At 40.2% G+C, this 22,002-nt stretch overlaps 1 protein-coding gene across 1 annotated transcript in view; it reads right to left on the reverse strand.

Moving 5' to 3' along the window:
• auh (AU RNA binding protein/enoyl-CoA hydratase) overlaps nt 1–22,002 on the reverse strand; it is a 186,899-nt gene that overhangs the window by 55,704 nt on the left and 109,193 nt on the right. The window contains exons 5-6 of the mRNA XM_073071898.1: nt 17,569–17,661; nt 10,037–10,093 (exon numbers count right to left, since the gene is read on the reverse strand). Coding sequence (XP_072927999.1) covers nt 10,037–10,093; nt 17,569–17,661 — 150 coding nt within the window. The remainder of the gene's footprint in view (nt 1–10,036; nt 10,094–17,568; nt 17,662–22,002) is intronic.

A 22,002-nucleotide genomic window follows, 5' to 3' on the forward strand; every position in this document is an offset into this window, starting at 1 on the left:
CTGAACTGTTGTGTGACCATCTCCATAAATGTGCAATTGAAAAGATGCACTATAATGACTTTAGTCATCACTTCAGCTCTGAAACATGAAGCTCAAGCTTCTGTAGCTGTAGTTACATCCTGCATACATGCTTGTTCTGAAACACTGAAAACATCCATACTCTCCCACACGAAACGGGAAGTACATTCCACTCAGCTGAGCAGTGCTGTCCTGCCTTACGTCACCTCACCCTCTCAAATAACATGAACTTTAAGAGTGCAAAAATAAGACCCATCATCAACTAACCTGACTTGATCCCACATCATACGCTTGAGAACCCAATGTGATTTTCCCCTGTCATATTCACTGAAGCCCCCCTTACATACCAAAGTATACACTCTGAGCCTCACTATGTACAACTATGCTGGGATTTCTGAGATTCTTTTGGAACACTGACATTTATTATGCCTCAACTCCATTCACCAGCCTTATCCCCATAACCTTTGACACTCTTTCAAGACCCTATTAAATTCTGCTTTAAAGGCTTTTGTGGCAATGAAATCATCCTCTGGCTACAGAAATTATTCCTCATCTATATTGTAAAGTGATGCCCATATTCTGACGCTATGCCCTCGGATCCTAGACTTACTATTGGAAACAACTTCTCCACATCAACTCTTTGCATATTCTCCTAATTGGTCTGAGTCCTTCTGCAGACTGCAATTCCTCAGACTGCCTGCCCCTCCACTATTGTCGTCATGTCTACAAACTTGGCCATAAATCCATCAATTCTGTCATCCGAATTACTGACTTAATCAAAGATTCAAAAGGTTCAAAAGTTCATTCCAGTATGTATCCACGTACAACTGAAATTCATCTTCTCCAGATAGCCACAAAACAAAGAAAGAACATGAAAGTCATTCATAGAGAAAAATCAAATTCACGCCTCACCATACAGCGTCCTGATCATCAACTCCCAAAACCCTCCCTTTGCACAAAAACGGAATAACATCCACCCCAAACCCCCTTCTCCCACACAACATGCAACAAGAACATTGACCCCAAACCCTCCTCCTCTGCACAAAAAAATTAATAAAACACAACAAGAACATCAACCACCAAACCCCTCCATTCGCATAACAAAATAGTAAAGGAATGGGTGAAAAAACATAGACTATAAAATCCATAAATCTGAAAAAGTCCACAGTTCACAAATGCAATAGTTCAATCCACAAATGTAGAACCACAAAACATCCTCCGACGTCACAGACATGCATCGAAAGAGAGGGACACCCCACAAGGCAGAGGTCTACCTGCCTACCACAGCGATAGGCTGCTCACAGAAAAGGCGGGCAGTCGGTGCTGAACTCACGCTCGCCTTCCACATTCTCATTGATGTCTCAATCTTCCTTGAAGCTCTAAATCAGTGATTAATACCCGCTTTGACCAGCAAAGTGGAGTCAGACATCCAATTAATGCTACATATACTCCCTATCCTTGTTATATGCGGGGGATACGTTCCTCGTAGTTGACACATAATGTGAAATTGCATAATGTGAATAATTATTTAAATGGAGACAATAGGGATACACTCCAGAGGGCTTCCTAACTATGTTTTATCTGTAATTTATTCACATTTTCATACCAATATGACACAAAAGCAGTACCACAAGGCAACATTCGTATTATATTTAATCAATTTAAGGTAATATTCAGTGTAATAAATCATAGAAAGTTAACATACTAGGGTGTACAGTACTCACCAACAGTGACAGGTGTGTTTGCTCTGGGAGATGAGTGGTTGTTGTGGTGTCGGGCAGTTTTACATGGATAAGGTGGATGGTTGTTAGTGGTCAGGATCATCAAGCACAACAAGGGGTGAAGGAAGACTCACAGAACTCTTAGAACTGCTGGCAGCAGGAGATGACACCGGCTTGAAGAAAGTGGTGAGGGCTGTTTGCTTGGCAGCATTTTGTTTTTCAGCATAAATTTGCTTGTAGGGAAGAAGGAGTGATGACAGGGAACGACTGAAATGCTGACTCCGTTCTAAATTTGGGTCTATGTCCATTGCCATTTGTGCCAAGTGTTCCGACTTCCACCATTCCCTCACTGTTGGTAAACTCCCAGGATTTTCAAAATCGTCTGTTGCTTGCAGCAACTGAGAGATAGTTCACCATAAAAAAAATACACCTTAAATGTGGATCACACCTTGGTCGAGTGGTTGAATCAGCAATGTTGAGTTAGGCAGCCAGAAACACACTATTATATTACGATGAATGCTGTCCAAATGTTTAGGATGGGCTGGCGCATTGTCAAGCAACAAAAGAAATTTAGAGGCAAGATTCTGTTCCCAGCAGAAGCGTCCCAGAGCTGTGTTACCTTTACCTGATGCCGCGCTGTTTATAATTTCCAACTTTTTTTCAAGTGTTAAAGCGGTCCTCTGCCACTCGGCTGATGGCCCAGGACGTGACATCGGACACTTAGGAGGCATAGTTAAATATTTCAAGCACAAAATCACTGCACCATAGGTAAAACCAACAAAAGTTTAAGAGCACAAGATCGCACATCCACACCTTGCCAAAACCAATGCGAGACTGGCGGGAGTGAGACCGTGAGGCACGCACACCTGACTTGTATTGGCAGGAAAGCGGTGCTTCTCATCTCAACAGTGAGACTGTGAGGCGTGCACACATAACTTGTATTGGCGGGAAAGCAGTGCTCCTCGCTTAACTGAGTTTTTGACGCATATAAGGAGACGTTGGTAGAAATAGGTTCCTCGCATTACTGTAAATCTGCATAGTCTGAAGACATATATAATGAGGATAGGGTGTACTGCAAAAAGAAGTGGACTCAACACCAACCCCTGCAGGACACCACCAGTCACCAGCAGCCAACCAGAGAAGGCCTCCTTTATTCTGACTCTTTGCCTTCTGCCAGTTAGCCAATCTTCTATTCATGCTAGTACCTTTCCTGTAATACCCTGGGCCCTTATCTTGTTAAGCAGCCTCATGTGCAGCACCTTGTCAAAGACCTTCTGAATATCCAAATAAACAACATTCACTGGCTTTCCTTTGTCTATCCTGCCTGTTATTTCCTCAAAAAATTCCAACAGATTTGTTAGACAAGACTTCCCCTTAAGGAAACCATGCTGACTTTGGCCTACTTTATCATGTGCCTCCAAGTATCCTGAAACCACTCCCTTTATGATGGTCTCTAACATCTTGTTAACTGCTCTATAATTTCCTGTCCTTTGCCTCCCTCCCTTCTTAAAGATTGCAGTAACATTTGCAATTTTCCTGTCCTACAAAACTATTCCAGAATGTAGCAATTCTTGAAAAATCACTACTAATCAAGTTCAAGTTTATTGCATTTCAACTATGTACATGTACACAGCTAAATGAAACATTGTTCCTCTGGGGCCAAGGTGCAAAACACAGTACATATACTCACACACAGCACATACAGTTATGATCCAGCACATACAGTCTCAAAATAATATCCTGAGTGGCATGGCCTGAAGATTGACAGGTTGACAAAGTAGGAGTTGCATGCTTATATAAGACAGTATAATGCTAATGGCAATATTACAATAAAACAAGCAATAGCAGAAGTACGTAAAACAGCAGCAATAAAATATTTAATATGGCCAATGGAGGATGAGAATGTGACTGTGAGTTGGACAGTACAGTGAGGGCGGGCATCAGGTCATTTAGAGTGGGTGTACATATGTGATCGGTGGCAGCAGGGTGTTAATGCCTCCACAGTCTCTTCATCTACCTCTTTCCGAACTCTGGAGTGTAGTGCATCTGGTCCAGGTGATGTAACTACTTTCAGACTCTTCAGCTTCCCAAGCTACTTCTTAATAATGGTGATTGCACTCACTTCTTTCCCCCAACACTCAAATTACGAGCATGTTGCTGGTGTCTTCCACAATGAAGACAGATGCAGAATATTTATTGAGTTCTTCTGCCATTTCTTTGTACCTATTACTATCTCTCCAGCATCATTCTCCTGCAGTTTGATATCTACTCTTGGCTCCCTTTTGCTCAATACATATATGAAAAATCTTTTGATATCCTCTTTTATATCATTAGCTAGCTTAACTTCATATCTCATCTTTTCTCTCCTTATTGCTTGTTTAGTTGCCTTCTGTTGGTTTTTAAAAGCTTCTAAATCTCTATCTTCCCTCTTTTTTGCTGTAGGGCTGGCTTTGACTTCCCTTGTCAGCCACGGTTACCTCATCCTCCCTTTCAAATACTTCTTCTTCTTTGGGATGAACCAATTCTAAACCTTCCAAATTACTCTCAGAAACTCCGGCCATTGCTGGTCTGCCGTCATCCCTGCTAGAGTCCCCTTGCAATCTACTTTGGCCAGCTCCTCTCTCATGCCTCTCTGTCAGTCCGGATTGGCAAAAACATCTCTTCCACAAACTCCATCAGCACAGGAGCACCACAGGGATGTGTACTTAGCACTCTGCTCTACTCACTTTATGCCTGTGACCATGTGGCTAAGAACAGCTCCAACACCATATACGAGTTTGCTGACGACACCAGTGCTGTGGCTGTATCAAAGGTAGGGATGACTCAGCATATAGGAGAGAGATTGAAAATTTGGCTGAGTGGTTTAATAACAAAAACCTCTTACTCAATGTCAATAAGACCAAGGAGCTGATTGTAGACTTCAGAAGAGGGAAGCCAGAGGTCAGAGCTCAGAGGATCGGAGATGGAGAAGGTCAATTACTTTAAATTCCCAAATGTTAGTATCTCTGAAGACCTGTCCTAACTCATCATATAAATATAATTGCAAAGAAAGCACAACAGCACCCCTACTTCCTCAGGAGTCTGCAGAGATTCAGCATGTGATCAAAAAGCTTAGCAAACTTCTATAGATGTGTGGTGCAAAGTGTCTGGCTACATTAAGGCTTTGTATGGGAACACCAATGCCTTCGAGCAGAAAATCCTGCAAAAGGTTGTGGATTCAACCCAGAACATCAAGGGTAAAACCCTCCCAAACACTGAACACATCTACATGAAACGTTGCCACAGGAAAGCAGCATCCATCATCAAAATCCTCACCACCCAGGCTATGCTCTTTTCTCACTACTGCCATCAGGTAGAAGATACAAGTGCCTCAGGACTTGTGGCACCAGGTTACTACCCCTCACCCATCAGGCTCTTGAAAAAAAGGAGCAAACTATACTCATTTAAGGACTCTTTTATCTTGTTATTTCATGCTTTTTTTTTGCTATTTATTTATATCTGTATTTGCACCATTTGTTGTCAATTGATCCTGCTTACAGTTACTGTTCCATAGATTTGCTGAGTATGCCCACAGAAAAAGAATCGCAGGGTTGTATGTGGTGACATGATAATAAATTTTGCTTTGAACTTTTTACTTTAAACTTTGATTTCACTTTACTCCACTGTAAAACTGATACATCTGATTTTAGCTTTTCTCTCTCAAAATGCAGGGTAAATTGTATCATATTATGATTACTAGCCCCTAACAGTTTCTTTAGGCCAGAAGCAACAGAATTAGGCTATTCAGCCCATCGAGTTTGCTCCACCATTCCATCACGGCTAATTTATTATCCCTCTCGACCCCATTCTCCTGCCCTCTCCCTGTATCACCAAGACCAAGGAGATGGTGGTGGACTTTAGGAGATCTAGGCCTCATATGGAGCCAGTGATCATTAATGGAGAATGTGTGGAGCAGGATAAGACCTACAAGTATCTGGGAGTACAGTTAGATGAGAAGCTAGACTGGACTGCCAACACAGATGCCTTGTGCAGGAAGGCACAGAGTCGACTGTACTTCCTTAGAAGGTTGGCGTCATTCAATGACTGTAGTGAGATGCTGAAGATGTTCTATAGGTCAGTTGTGGAGAGCGCCCTCTTCTTCGTGGTGGCGTGTTGGGGAGGAAGCATTAAGAAGAGGGACGCCTCACGTCTTAATAAGCTGGTAAGGAAGGCAGGCTCTGTCGTGGGCAAAGTACTGGAGAGTTTAACATCGGTAACTGAGTGAAGGGCGCTGAGTAGGCTACGGTCAATTATGGAAAACTCTGAACATCCTCTACATAGCACCATCCAGAGACAGAGAAGCAGTTTCAGCGACAGGTTACTATCGATGCAATGCTCCTCAGACAGGATGAAGAGGTCAATACTCCCCAATGCCATTAGGCTTTACAATTCAACCGCCAGGACTTAAGAACTTTTTAAAAGCTATTATTAATGCTTTTTGAGATAGTGATTTAGATGCATATCATATTTTTTACTGAGTTAAGTATTGTATGTAATTAGTTTTGCTACAACAAGTGTATGGGACATTGGAAAAAAAGTTGAATTTCCCCATGGGGATGAATAAAGTATCTATCTATCTATCTATCTATCTGTAATCTTCAACACCTTGATTAATGAAGAACCCAGCAGCCTCCTCCTTAAATATACCCAAAGAACTGGTCTGCACAGTTGTCTGTTGCAATCAATTCCACAGACTTACATCATCTCTGTTCCAAATGAACTTCCTTCAATTCTGAGGCTATGCCCTCTGGTCCTAGACTCCCTCACAATAGGAAACATCCTCTCCACATCCACTGAAACTAGGCTATTCAATATTCAATAGACTTCAGTGAGATTCCCCCCCCTCATTCTTCTAAACTCTGATGAGTACAGGCCCAGAGACATGAAAAGCTGCTCATATGTTAACCCTTTCAATCCTGGGATCATTCTCGCAAACCTCCTCTGGATCCTCTCCAATGCCAACACATATTTCACATATTTTCTTAGAGAAGGCGCCCAAGACTGCTCAGAATACTCCAACTGTGGTCTGACAAATGCCTTATAAAGCCTCAGCATTACATCCTTGTGTTAGTAATCTAGTCTTCTCAAAATGAATGTGAACATTACATTTACCTTCCTTACCACCAACTCAAGCTGCGAATTAACCTTCAGGGAATCCTGCAAGTCCCTTTGCATCTCTGATTTTTGAATTTTCTCCCCATTTAGAAAATAGTCCTCACCTTTATTCTTTCTGTCAAAGTGCATAACCATGCATTTCCCTACATTATATTACATCTGTCACTTTGCCCATTCCTCCAATTTGTCTAAACCCTTATATAGACACCCTTTTTCTTTAACAGTAGCTGCTCCTCCAGCAATCTTCATATCACCCATTAACATGGCCACAAAACCATCAATTCCTTGACATTTAATGTGAAAAGAAGTGGTCCCAACACCCACTGCAGCACAGAGTATTAAAATTGTTCACATTCAGCAGACAGACAGTCTTAGAGGATGCCCTCAAGCTGTTCACATACAAGCTCAAGTATGAAGGGTAGCCATCTAGGACGAATTGTGTAGGTATCAGCACTGGTAGAAGGGCATTGGTGAGATCACAGATTTAATTATCCCCAGTCAGGACTACAACTTTGTACTCACCAAATCCACTGGTACATCCCTGGGGATGTGTAATCCATGCAAGCTGCATAAGTATTTATCATCAAATTGCTCTGATTCTACAATACCCTTTGCACACTGGTTTCCAGAGCTGTAATGAAAGCTATAACAACATCTGAAATTCCTCTTAAGTCCCCAAGTACAGGGTGGCTTTTGCTTGAAATGTATGAACCCTGAAGCTGACGAATCAGCTACTAATTGCTAGATTATGATTAGGCCCACAAGTTTATACATGGATTTGCAAGGCAATCCACCCACAATACAGTGCCCTTTCCTGAAACATGCAGGCAATGAACAAAGAGGCTGAACCCAGATGCATGCAACCTGAAGTTACCACAGTGGATGCATCAAAAACAATGTGCGTGTTACCGTAGATTCCGGACTACAGAGCGCACCTGATTAAAAGCCGCTGGCTCTAATTTTAGAAATAAAATCAATTTTTTACTTGTACAGGCCGCACCGGATTTTCGGCCGCAGGTGTCCCACGTTGTAATATGAGATATTTACACAGAAAGATATTACACGTGAGGATTTTTTAACTTTTAATTAAATCCATATGGTAACAAACAAATATATATTGCAAATGCTTTTTTTCGAACCGTGCCTGTAATACGGCTACTTTTAAATATACATACGTATCGGTAACACAAATTACGTTGCATATACTTTTTTACTGAACAGCACGAACAACATTCCAATATCTCCTAGCGACTGGTAAAAATATATATACTGCAGCCTACCAGGAAAAGTTATTGATCGCCTTTAACTTAAAAGCAGCATTTTCGCTCGGGTCTGATGTGCTCGGGTCTGATGAGCTCGCGTAACGCGATCGGGTCTAATCAGGTCTAATGTGCTCGGGTCTGATGTGCTCGGGTCTGATGAGCTCGCGTAACGCGATCGGGTCTAATCGGGTCTAATGTGCTCGGGTCTGATGAGCTCGCGTAACGCGATCGGGTCTAATCGGGTCTAATGTGCTCGGGTCTGATGAGCTCGCGTAACGCGATCGGGTCTAATGTGCTCGGGTCTGATGAGCTCGCGTAACGCGATCGGGTCTAATCGGGTCTAATGTGCTCGGGTCTGATGAGCTCGCGTAACGCGATCGGGTCTAATCGGGTCTAATGTGCTCGGGTCTGATGTGCTCGGGTCTGATGAGCTCGCGTAACGCGATCGGGTCTAATCGGGTCTAATGTGCTCGGGTCTGATGAGCTCGCGTAACGCGATCGGGTCTAATCGGGTCTAATGTGCTCGGGTCTGATGTGCTCGCGTAATGCCCCCACCTTCCCGTTTATCGCAAACCGGTATCCCACAAGACGCGGCGAAACCGGGTGTGACGTCATAGCATCCCGGGATGTAGTACAGAAAACAAATATAGTTAAAACACTTCTAACTTTAACTAACAAATGAATTACTAAGCGAAAATATTATAAACTAAGTAACTGCCATAAAGGCAGCACAATGCTTTTCTTCGAGTGTTTTCCATGTTGATGAGGGTGAGTACAAATGACTGATTTACAATAATTTAATTGTGAAAGTGCGCTTGATTTATCGTACAATTTCATTGGACCTCTGTGAACTACTCATCAATTTTATTGGTCTACTGTTACGAGGCAAAACGTTTACGAGGCGGCATGAAAAAAAACCATGTATTAGCCGCTCTGGATTAATGGCCGCAGAGTTCAAAGCTGTTCAAAATGTGGGAAAAAAGTAGCGGCTTATAATCCGGAATCTACGGTAATTAAGTATCATGATCACTTTTTCTTTTTAAGGGCTATCAAATTTAGACATCTACAGACATCTGTGATCAAACCAGTCCCACTCAAAATGCAGGATTTGAAACAGCCAGCTTGGATTGCTCTGCTTGAAACCAGACCATGCACAAATCCAGTGTGCATGACAATAGCACATTTAAACACAATTCATAAACATAAGAGATTCTACAGAACCTTGAAATCCAGAACAACATACACAAAATGCTGGAGGAACAGGAAATTTTGGGCCGTGACTCTTTATCATGATTAGAACGGAAGGGGAAGAGCCAGAATAAAAAGATAGAGGGTGGGGAAGGAGGAAAAGCTGGAAGGTGATACGTGAAGCCCAGTGGATGGGGAAGGTAAAGGGCTGAAGAAGAAGAAATCTGAAAGGATTGTGGACCATTGGAGTAAGGAAAGAAAGAGGGGCTCTAGGGGGAGGTGATAGGCAAATGAAGAGAAGAGGTAAACACCCAGTGCCTCTTTTAACAAGCCAATTTTGTGTCCAATTTTCCCAGAATCCCATGAACCCTAACTTTTGCACCAGTTTTCCGTATTAGACCTTACCAAAAGCCTTACGGAAGTCCACAAAGATCTCATTAACTGCACTGACTGCATTAAAACTGTAAAATTCCATCAAATGAATCAGACAGGAACTCCTCCTAACAAAACCACGCTGATTATCCTTGATTGATTTCTGCCTCTTCAACTACAAGTAAATTCTGCTTATGTACAAACATTGAGAAAAAGGTTGTTGACAGGAGATTTGAAGGGTGAGGGTTGTTGGTGGAACTCATTATCTTAAGGAAGGAAAGCTTTAACATTACGAGCCAATAATGCAATGCGAGGTCATACCTGCACCGGGAATAATTGCCAATTTGGTTTCAACAAGTCCCAATTTTGCAGAGGAGGCTGTAACAATAAAAGTGGAGAAATACATTATTAGATAAATATGACATCCACTAATCATGGTACATTTTGTTTTTATTATAGTTTAAAAATTTACCACCTTATAAAGGCTTCAGTGTCGCATCCTCTATTAAGTGGATACTCTAAATTGTTGAGTTCTAAAAAGATTAACAAGATATAGGTCATGATTTATGGGTGAACAATGCTGCCCTGGTTTACACTGCACCAATGAAGCATGCTGTTTCACTATGAAGCTGAATTCTAACTAGTTATTATTCAAAGTTAAACTCTTATCCCAGAGAAAGGGTGGATGAAAGAAAGAAATGTCAAGTGAAGAATTCACACCACTTGAAAATAAAGACCGTGGTGTACTCCAGTCTAAGGGTAATTAGTTATAATGCAAAATGAATTTTAAAAAATGGGATGTACATTTAAATATATAAAATATTTCAATGGAATGAACAGTGGGGATATTAATTCAAAATTACAGAGAACAAGGAGCAAGATTTTGATGTCTATTTAGATTGTTATTGAAATATGAACTGTGACATGATAAATGAAGCAGTTATTGGCTCAGTTTTTAAACAGAATAACATTTGAAATAATGGAAAACTAAGGCTTTAAAGAAGAATTTGTGCAATAGAAGTAGTTCTGGATTGTTGTGACAAATAGCTCTAACAATTAATAAATAATTGCCTCTGTGCATGTTGTATCAGAAAAAAAATTAATTTATAACTGAGGTTTGGAAGAGCAAACATTTTTGGCAATACCGTCATTATCTTGACCTGAAACCAAAGAACCAATGAGCTCATTCATGACATGGTATCCTACAGAAGCCAAAAAAATACAGCTGATATAGTTCAGAATTCCCTCTAATCCTGAACACTGAAGGTTCTGGATCGATGCTTCATATGCAACAAAATGGATCACTCCGGTGACTATGTGGTGGGTTATGAAGGCCCTCATTTTAGCACCTTCAAGACTCCCACACTCATACACTGCTGTGAATATGCACTTATGTCAGACCTCAAACTCTACCCCTGGCCTCAGCATTCAGTCCAGGATTTTTCTCTGAATTACTGAATCAAGGGACCAGATATGGATCTAACATGATTTGAATAGGGCCACCAATATTTATTAAAAAGATACATGAAAAGAAGAGGCTGTTTTTTAAAAACATTATTTTAATTAAAATTGATATTCTGACTTACATAAATTAATGTTCTAGCATAACCCAGGGACTTGGCATTCTGCCATTGCCCTGAGCAAAATCTTGAGAAAATCTGGCATGCCTCCACAGGGAGGTAAACTAATCCTCCTGGTTGAATTCATTGCCAGGGTTAGAAGCAAAATAATACTCTGGAAAACCCTGATTCATGGAGAGTGGAAGCTAACAAATGCTCCTGACATAATTCTTGGAACATGAACATTATAATCAACATCATGTTTCAGAGAGTCAAGTAAATGAGGTTGTGGCAATATTCCCAATCCATGCAATGGCGACCATTAGAATGTCACTGTTAGAGCAAGAGACAACTACGACGTTTCATCACCCACATCATGGCAACAACAAAGAATTCTGGACTGACTGCTGTCTAATCGGATCTATTGTTTCCACTAGCTTTTTCCCAACATAACACTGGCAACCAACACTGCTGCAATAAAACAAATGTCAAAGATGTCAAATCCCCTAAAAAAGATGGCTCTTCTCACACACCACTTAACTATCAACCTGGTGATTCTCAAGCAACAGCAGATACAGAATATCCACAGTGACTGGATGACTCCAAGGTCCACCATCAATAGCATTTGTGAAGACATTGTTAATCTTACTACCAGAAAATGCCACAAATTATTTGCCAACTTCAATGCTTGGACTATATTTTTACATGCACCATACTAGACCTTATTTTGAATTCCCTTAAAGCAGACATTATCAGGTAGACAAAAGAATGGCTCAAAGATGTTGTCTAGGTCCCCTTGAAAAATGCAATTCTCATTAATTACAGAATACGCCTGGTCTACTCAAGATGGAGAAGCATACAAAAAAGAAACCAAAAACCCCCAGTCTCCTCATCAGAAGCCTAGTGAAAACAACAGGAAACCCCCATCTCTCATACTATTCACCCACCATCCAGTCAATCACCTGCTTCCACATATGTGAATATATACTGGCCTTATCAGCCAATTCAGAGCTAGAGAAGTAGATGGAAGTCAGTCAGCCTCAACCCCAAGGGATTGCCTAGAGAAGAACCACTACCCTGAATGTACTTACATGCCCAAATATATACAGTACCAAAAAATTACAATTAAATAAAAAAGGTGGATGAGAGCAGTATAGGGCCTTTCATAAATAGTAGAAGAAAACATTATTGGTTGAATAATTACTTTGCAACAATTTTCAGAAGAGAAAATCAGAACTAAGTCATGAAACAAGTTATGAGCAATATAATGCAAATAAATGGCAGTAAGTTCTCAGGGCCATTTGGTTACTAAGGGAAATGAAATGCGTCAACTATGATCTTCCAGAAGTCTTTTCAAATGAGCAACCATTTCCTTCCACTGGAACATGGCATACCTATCTACTTTGAAGGGGGAATTATAGATGTTAGTTTGAATTCTGTTGATAAAAAAAAAACTTCACTCAGAGATTCAGCAGTTCAAAGAGATTGAATATGAGTTAATATAGGATATGTCTTGCCTGACAAACTCTACTGAGTTTATTGAGGTTGTCCAGTGTAGAAGATAATGAAATGTTAATCATATGACTTTCAATAAACTCATTCGTAAAAGTCTCAAACAAGAGAAAATCTGCAGATGTTGGAAATCCAAACAGCACACACAAAATGCTGGAGGAATTCAGCAGGCTAGGCAGCATCTAAGGAAAAAAGTACAGTTGACATTTCAGGCCAAGACCCTTTGGCAGTATTGGAGGAAAAAAGATGAGACACATTTAAAAGGTGGGGAAGAGGAAAGCGAAACACAAGATTATAGGTGAAACCGGAAGGGGGAGAGATGAAGTAAATAACTGGGAAGTTGATTGATGAAAGAGATACAGGGCTAGATAAGAGGGAGTCTGATAGGTGAGGATAGAAGGCCATGGAAGAAAGAAAAGGAGGGAAGGAGCACCAGAAGGAGGCGATGGGCAGGCAAGATAAGGTGAGAGAGGGAAAAGGGGATGGAAACTAGTGAAGCAGAGTGTGCGGGGTGGGGGGGGGGGGGCATTACCAGAAGTTCAAGGATTCAGTGATCATGCTATCAGGTTGGAGGCTACCCAGACGGAATATAAGGTATTGTCCTTCCATCCTGAGTGTGGCTTCATCGCGACAGTAGAGGAAGCCATGGATTGATATATCAAAATGGGAATGGGAAGTAGAATTAAAATGGGTGGCCACTGGGAGATCCTGTTTCCTCCGGAGGACAGAGCGTAGGTGCTCAGTGAAATGGTCTCCCAATCTGCATCAGGCCTCACCAATATAATGAGGACACACCGGGAGGACCTGGCACTGTATATGACCCCAACAGCCTCACAGGTGAAGTTTGGGGCCCTGAATGATGGTGAGGGAGAAGGTGTAGAGGCAGGTGTAGCACTTGTTCTGCTTGCAAGGATAAGTGCAGGAGGGAGATCAGTGGGGAGGGATGAGCAATCACATACGATTGCTATAGAAAGCAGAAAGTGGGGAGAGGGAAAGATGTGCTTGGTGGTGGGATCCCATTGGAGATGGCTAACTAACTAAAGTTTGTTGCTTAACTAAACTTTACAGAATTGAAAGGAAATCATTAACCAGTTCAAGAAATTAGCTGATCAACAAAAATCCGTGCTTTGTTAAGTATACAAAATTCTAATCAGACCATCCTGTTCATACAGTCACTTCAATGTATGAACAATATATTAGCTTTGGAGAGGCCCAAGCATACACTTACCAGAATGACAGCGGCAATCTAAAAGTTAAACTATGCAAAGAGATTATATAGATTAAGGATATTTTCTATTAAATTTAGAAACTCATCTAAGATTTCTAGATACAAGGACAACCAACAAGATAGAAGGGAAGAAATTAAAAGTTAAGGTCAGTTTTAAAAAGCCAAACTATGATGTAAGTTTGGGACTTGGATCTTCAAATGGAGGTTGAACCCTGGGCTAAGTGTAATATTTATTCCAAGACTACAAATATTTTTAAGATATGGGGCAAAGGCAGTTATGCACAGTTTAGACTTTGATTAGTTATGACCTTAAAGGATTGTCCAACACACTCAAGGGTATGAATGTCAGTTTCCTCTTCCTAGATTTTGAATTTCTATTGTTTTTTAAAATAAATAACCTTTTTAAAAAATGACAACATACAAGCCCAGATTTTGCTATTAAATGCAGATGGTAATTAATTTTGTAAGGTTCAAATATAAAGCCTTCATTGGCAAGGTTTGATACACCCAAGTGGTAGGCCACAATCACATAAGTAGAACTAAGGATATTGCCTTAAACTAAATAGTAGGGAGATGGATTCAACAGCTTGAAAAATAACAATGAAGTAAAATGAAAGCAGAATGCAGGAGAGATTAAAATGGTTCCAGGGTAATAAAAAAAAGATAAAATGTTTAGAAAGGGCTACAAATTTAACTTGGAAACAAAATTAAAGAGGGTGATGAATACAAGACTGAAAGTATTATGTTTGATGGCACTCAGTATACAAAAAAAGGCAGATGATTTTGTAGCACAGTTAGAAATTAGCAGGTATGATGTTGTGGGTACCACCTAGACATGGCTGAAAGAATATCCCAGCTGGCAGCTTAACATCCAAGGATACACTTCCTATCGAAAGGACAGGCAGGTGGGCAGAAGGTGTAGGAGTGGCTCTGTTGGTAAATCCTTAGAAAGAAAATGTAGACTCCTTGTGGGAAGAGTTAAGAAACTTCACCAGTAAAAAGACCCTGATGGAAGTTATATATAGGTATTTGAACTGTAGTCAGGGTATGGGGGTATAAATTACAAAGGTAATCCAGCCAATTATATTAAAGAGGATATCAAATATCTTTTCAGATATATAAAGAGTAAAAGAGAGCTAAACATGGATATTGGACCACTGGGAAATGATGCTGGAGAGGTAATATTGGGGGACAAAGAAATGATGGACAAACTCAATAAATATTTTGTATAAGACTTCACTGGGGAAGGTACCGGCAGAATGCCAGACATTCGAGAGTGTTGAGGGCAGAAGTGAGTGCAGTTGCTATTATTAAGGAGGTATTTCGTAAGCTGAAAGGTCAGAAGATTAAAAAGTCATTGCACCAGATGGACTACACCTCAGGGTTCGGAAAGAGGTGGCTGAAGAGATTGTGGAGGCATTACTACTAATGACCTTTCAAGAATCACTAGATTGTGGAATAGTTCCGGAGGACTGGACAATTGCAAATGTCACTCCAGTCTTTAAGAAGAAAGGAAAAAAGACAGGAAACTATAGGCCAGTTACTTTGACTTCAGTGGTTGGCAAGATGTTAAGAGTCCATTATTAAGGATGAAGTTTTGGAGTACTTAGGGCACAGATAAAATAGGTTTAAGTCAGCATGATTTCCTTAAGGGGAAATCTTACCTGACAAATTTTCTTTGAGGAAACAAGGACAGCCAGTGGATGTAGTTTACATGGATTTTCAAAAGACACTTGAAAGGTGCTGCACACAAGGCTGCTAAACATGATAAGGGCCTAGGATATTACAGGAAAGATAGCAGCATGGACAGAAGATTGGCTTATGGGTATTTGCAAATAAAACTACGCAAGGCATTTTATGTTTCAGAAAAACGGAACACATTTTATTGAACTCCAAAACCTGAACAGAAAGTGCGCTACAAATCCTTAATTACGCAATTATGTCAGACCAGCCTCTTAAAGAGAAACCTCAACTCAATGTTGGTGGTTGAGAATTTTGTACATTTCCAACAATTATGTTACCCTACAGGCTGACTGACAGTCAGTAAAGAGTGGAATAAAAGGGCTGTATTCTGGTTGGCTGCCGGTGACTAGTGATGTTGGGACTGCTTCTTTTTCATGTTATACTGTACAGTACTGTGCAAAAGTCTGAAACATCCTAGATTTTTTATATGGTTTCAGATGGCATGGCATCGACGGAACTCTAATTTTAACATCATCCAGGCTGTCTGGGATTACCTGGAGAGAAAGAAGCAAGTGAGACAGCCAAAGTCTGCAGAAGAAATGTTCTCTGAGATGCTTGGAATAATCTACTAGCTGATTTTCTCATAAAACTGCATGATGGTGCACCTAAGATAACTGATGCAATTTTAAAGGCAAAGGGTGGTCGTACCAAACATTCATTTGATTTAGTTTTTACTGTTAACTGCACTTTACAGTAAATATTTTGATTTTTCATTTCATTATTTTGAAAGCATCTTCAATTTACAGAATTTTTTTTAAACATACGCTTGCACCGTATTGTATGTCAATGATTTGGATGAGGGAATTGATAGCTTTGTGGCCAAGTTAGCAGACAATACAAAAATAGGTGGAGGGACAGATAATGTTGAGGAAGCAAGGAATCTTCAGAAAGACTTGGACAAAGTAGGAGAATGGGCAAACAAGTGGCAGATGGAATACAGTGTAGGAAAGTGTATGGTCGTGCCCTTTGGTAGAAGGAATAAAGGTAGATTATTTTCTAACTGCAGAACAAATCCAGAAGTCAAAAGTGCAAAGGAACTTGGAAGTCCTTGTGCAGGAAGGATTCCCTAAAGGTCATCTTGCAGGTTGAGTTGGTGGTAAGGAGGTAAATGCAATGTAACCTTTTGTTTTGAGAGGTCTAGAATATAAAAGCAAGTATGTATGCTGTAGATTCATAAGACTTTGGTTAGACTGCACTTGGAGTATTATGGGAAGTTTTGGGCCCCATTATCTAAGAAAGGATGTGTTAGTATTGGAGAGTCCAGAGGACATTCATGAGGAGGACAGAGAAGCAAAGAATTCCAGATTTTTTGGAAAGGCCAGTTAAAAAGTTTTCAGACCGCAAAATATTTCCAATAAAATTGCATCAGATAATGGCTATATGGTACAATTATTAGTTGTATATAGCAGATAATTGCAGCAACAAGAAAATATGCATGAAGGACCTCTATTTAATAAAAGGCAGATTGGATTAGAATACAAATAATCTGTATACACTTTTCTATGTCTGCAAAAGTTGCAGCAACCCTTAGTTGATTCATTTCATCTCATCATTGGTAATCAGAGACAAGTAGATTTCAGTATGATTTTGTATTAAAAGTAAACTTTTGTTATTCAAGTGTAACTAAACCCTTCTTTGTGTGAAGGGAATAAGTAAAAAGTGTTACTCTGGTATTTGTGGTAAAAATCCAGTGCACAGAGGGCACTATATTATTTAAAAAATAAAAACTCTGTCTTGAAGAAGTCATGCTTTACTTCACATGTACAGGGAGCTATAGATTTTGTTATTCACATAACAGTATAATTCCTTACCAGCCACACGAATGTCACAGGCTAGAGCTATTTCTAGACCTCCTCCTAAGGCAGCTCCATCAAGTACAGCAATTGTGGGCATTGGAAGATTACCTGTTAATTACACACAAAAAATTCTATTACACCCTAACTTTAATGATAGAAATAACATTCCATTTAGAACTTCAGTTTTATTTCAACTTGACATCAATGCTAAGTGAACTGGTAGCAGTGTTGTCGAATAAGTACATGAATATGATTTTAATAGAAGTCACTTTGTATGTAGCAAAAGCTTTATATTCTTAATAATTTTTACTACATCCAAAATTGCTGACGAATGAAAGCATTCACATGTAGATTTAGCTGTCTCAATTTATTTTCTTTTTTGTAAAATGGAGTAGATGTCTTATTATTTGCAGACACATTATCATTTAAGAAGCTGACATGTTTCCATATTGTTGCAACTAACCATCTTTTTAAAAATCGTTCAAATATTAAATTAAAAGTTTGAAATACATTCCTATAGATTTCAATACATTGGCCTCAATCAGTACCTAATAAATTTAGTTATCCATTGTAAAAGAAAGGATCCAATTCCAGGTGTTCAGTACACTTCCCCTCTGCTTATGACATAGAGAAACATGAATTCAAACAAGTTTACAAACTTAAAAGATTTTATTAGATTCAGAATTCAGCATACAGCAGGTTACTTAGAGCTTACCATTCAAGCAAGAGAACCCATTAAAAGTGGGAAGTATAACATGTACAGGTGGTAAAGAATCCACCTTCAGGAGCAAGAGAGGACACATGGTTGAATGGTGCCACTACAATGTCCGTGAAACTAAAGAGCCGATTGCCTGACTTCAGGAAAGGGAAGGAAGGTGAACATGTGCAGGTCTATATTAGGGGATCAGCGCTGGAGAGAGTCAGCAGCTTCAAATTCTTCACCATTAACATATTGGATGACTTGTCTTGCACCCTGCACGTAGATGTAATCACAAGGAAAGCACACCAGCATCTTTATTTCTTAAGATGTTAAGGAGGTTCGACTGGTCACTGAACACTAACAAACTTCTATGGATGCATTGCTGAAAGTGTTCTGACTGACTGCATCAGAGTCTGGTACAACAATTTAAATGTGCAGGAATATAAAAACTGCAGAGAAGTAAACTGTGCCCAATACATAAGTCACATCCTTTCTCACCATTGGTAGTATCTACAGCAGGCCGTGCCTCAGGGAGGCAACATCCATCAAAAGTCCCCACCATCCAGGCTATGCCATCTTCTCACAGTTAGCATCCGCATGTACATATAGAAGCCTTAAGTCCACACCACTAGATTCAAGAACACCTATTTCCCTTCAATATTCAGTTCCTGAACCAAATGTATCAACCCTAATCATTAGTGTTTAGTAACACTAAACTTTGATCATTTTGCATTAAAATTTACCTTTTTGGTTCCAATTTTGTTCTTTTTTTGAAAAAATTGTGCATAATTTATGTTAAATTTACATTTCTCCTTTTAAATGCTGCTTGCATATGCCATGTGCCTGTGTTGCTGCTGCAAGTAAGCTTTTCATTTCACCTGTATACATGTACTTGAGCAAATGACAACAAACTCATCTTTTACATTTCAATTATAACGGTATAACGAGGATTTATAATAAGAATTATAGTTATATTGTGAAGCAAGAGAAAATCTACAGCTGCTGGATTTCTTTACTGTGTCTTCCAACAGTTGCGAATGCCTGTCCTTACTGCTAATTTGGCAACTCTGGTTTTCAGTAGGACAGAGACTTGGGTTCTTGTGTCAGATAACCATGAGAGCAAGAACAAGCCACATACAGTATATCGTAATTATCAGTGGGTCACTTTTCCACCAACTCTGTTTCTAGGAATAAACTATTCTAGGGCATCCAGCCAGGTACAGGTATTGATTTTAACTGATTTTTCGATGACAGACTCGGCCATCTTCATCAGGGATGTCTAGTCTGGTGTTATTTATACTCCTGTTGTCCGTCCCTCCTGATTGGTTAGTCCTTATCCAATCAGGTTTCCACTGTCCCACCTTGTTTACCGTCAAATTCTAACTTGTCTTTGTTAAAACCCTTTGAAAGGAAGTATTTCAATGGCTTCCTTTACTAGGCAGCCCCAAAAGGCATTTCATGGCACAGTAGTTTGTGTCAAAGCTAATCCTATGGCTATAGTGAAAGCAAAGTTCTGCTACCACCGACTTCTCAGGATAACTCAACCAGATACACCTCCTGATCTCTTTGATGCGTGTTTCCACCATGCGTCCTGTCTGGCTGATTTACGCTGCTCCGCGTTCATAGGGAATCCTGTAAACGCCAGCCATTCTGAGTCCCAGGCCATCTTTGAACCGCATACCCTGGGATTTGAGCTTCCTTACAGGTTTGTGGATGATATTAATTGATACTTGAAAGTGATGACAACTTCTGCTTTACTACAGAAATCCGGACTTCGAGCAGATATATGCAAGACCTGGTACCTTCTGCCTCAGGTCCTGGTACCATCAAGACTTTATGGGCTCCCTAAGATACACAAGGAGAGATCCTCACCCCCCCCACCCCCCACCAAAGCCTATTGTCAGTGGGATAGATTCTCCAAATTACTACCTCACTAATCATTTAATGACCATGCTGTCTGCCTTTGTTAGGGACTGTGAGCATCACATCATGAACTCAACTGACTTCGTAAAAACGATAACCAACATCCAGCTGACTCCGGAAAACATAGTGGTGTCCCTGTTCATGAGAGTTCCCATTAAGGACAGCTTGGTCCTCCCTCAGTCTTTGATAAGAGTACCATTGACCTATCTGAACACACCCATATATCAATGTACTTCCCCTATAAGGGGAACCATTATGAGCTAACGGATGCAGTGGACATGGGTTGTCGTCAGGTATTGCTAATTTCTACCTGCAGAACTTTGAGGAGAGGCCTCTGAGTTCATCGTCCTTACACCCCAGATGCTTTTTCAGATACATTGATGACACCTTCAGAGTGTGACCTCATGGATTCCAGGCACTCCAACAGTTCCACGGCCATCTGAACACCACACATCCAAACATTCAATTTATGATGGAAATGGAGAAGAATGGTTGCCTTCCGTTCTTGGACATTCTGATATGATGGAAACCAGGCAGTAGCCTAAACATGGCACCTCCCAACATAAACAAGAAAAAATCTGCAGATGCTGGAAATCCAAGCAACACACACAAAGTGCTGAAGGAAGAGTACAGTCCCTTCGGCAGGATGAGAGACTCCCAACATAGAGCTTTTTTCTACTTTGATTAACCATGCAAAAATGATTTCGTACCCAGAGTCTCTACGAGGAAATAAAATGATTTTGCACAATGTTATACAAAATGGCTACAAGGTGAAGGAAACCAATTGAGCCCTTATAAGGGCTTATAAGTCATCATACCTGATGAAAAAGGCAGAGTTTGTCATTGAAATGTCAATTAAAGTCAATACTTGTATCTGGCTAGAAGCCCTGGAAGAATTTATCCATCATATATGCAGGGGAAGCACTAGATGCTTTGTTTCTAGATCAATAATTTACTGTTGGACCTCAATTTTCAGGTTTCCAAGGAACTGTGCTTTTTTTTTCATTTGATGTGTTTGTTAAAGACAATGTAGATCTTCTGATTATCCTCATCAATCTGTTCCTGATTCTTTCTAGTGAAGCCCCAAATGTCTTCACAGGCACTGACACTAATGGACTTCAGAACATCTGAATACATCGAGAACCCAAAACACAATGAGTTCCGTATAATTAGAGTAGTCATAGCTTTAGTAAACCCATGTCCTTTAACTACTGGTCTGTAAAAAAGGAATGACTAAAATTAATTTTTCTTCTGAAGAGAGTATCAATGATATCCCTAAAGAAAAGCTGAGAGGCAAATTATGATCTGTCTTTGCTTGGAGGGTTCCAGAGACAAGATAGCTTAGAATTAAAGTGACTTTCACCTCAAGAGTATAGCAACCTTAGTACAGGTGTGTGACTCAACAATTCCTGAAGAACACTGCAAATTTGTTATTACTGCCTTGGAAATGTTTAGTCTTTCAGTACTTTGTTCCTTGAAAAACTGGAGACAAGAATACAGCTGTGACCTCTGGGCCACAATTTATGAAGTGCAATATCTTACAGAAGTATAATGAGCTGGAGGAGATTACAGAGAGGTTGAGTAAAACCATGGAAGAATATGCAGATAAAAACTTGTAAAAACATGGCATAACATATTATAGAGACAACTCAGAATTTTAAAACATGAGAAAATCTGCTGATGCTGGAAATCCAAAGCAACACACACAAAATCCTAGAGGAACTCAACAAGCCAGACAGCAACTATGGAAAAGAGTAATCAGTTGATGTTTCAGATCGAGACTCTTCATCAGGCCTGGAAAGGAAGGGGGAAGAGCCAGACTAAGA

This window comes from Hemitrygon akajei, chromosome 2, assembly GCF_048418815.1.
Source record: "Hemitrygon akajei chromosome 2, sHemAka1.3, whole genome shotgun sequence".
Classification (NCBI taxonomy): Eukaryota; Metazoa; Chordata; class Chondrichthyes; order Myliobatiformes; family Dasyatidae; genus Hemitrygon; species Hemitrygon akajei.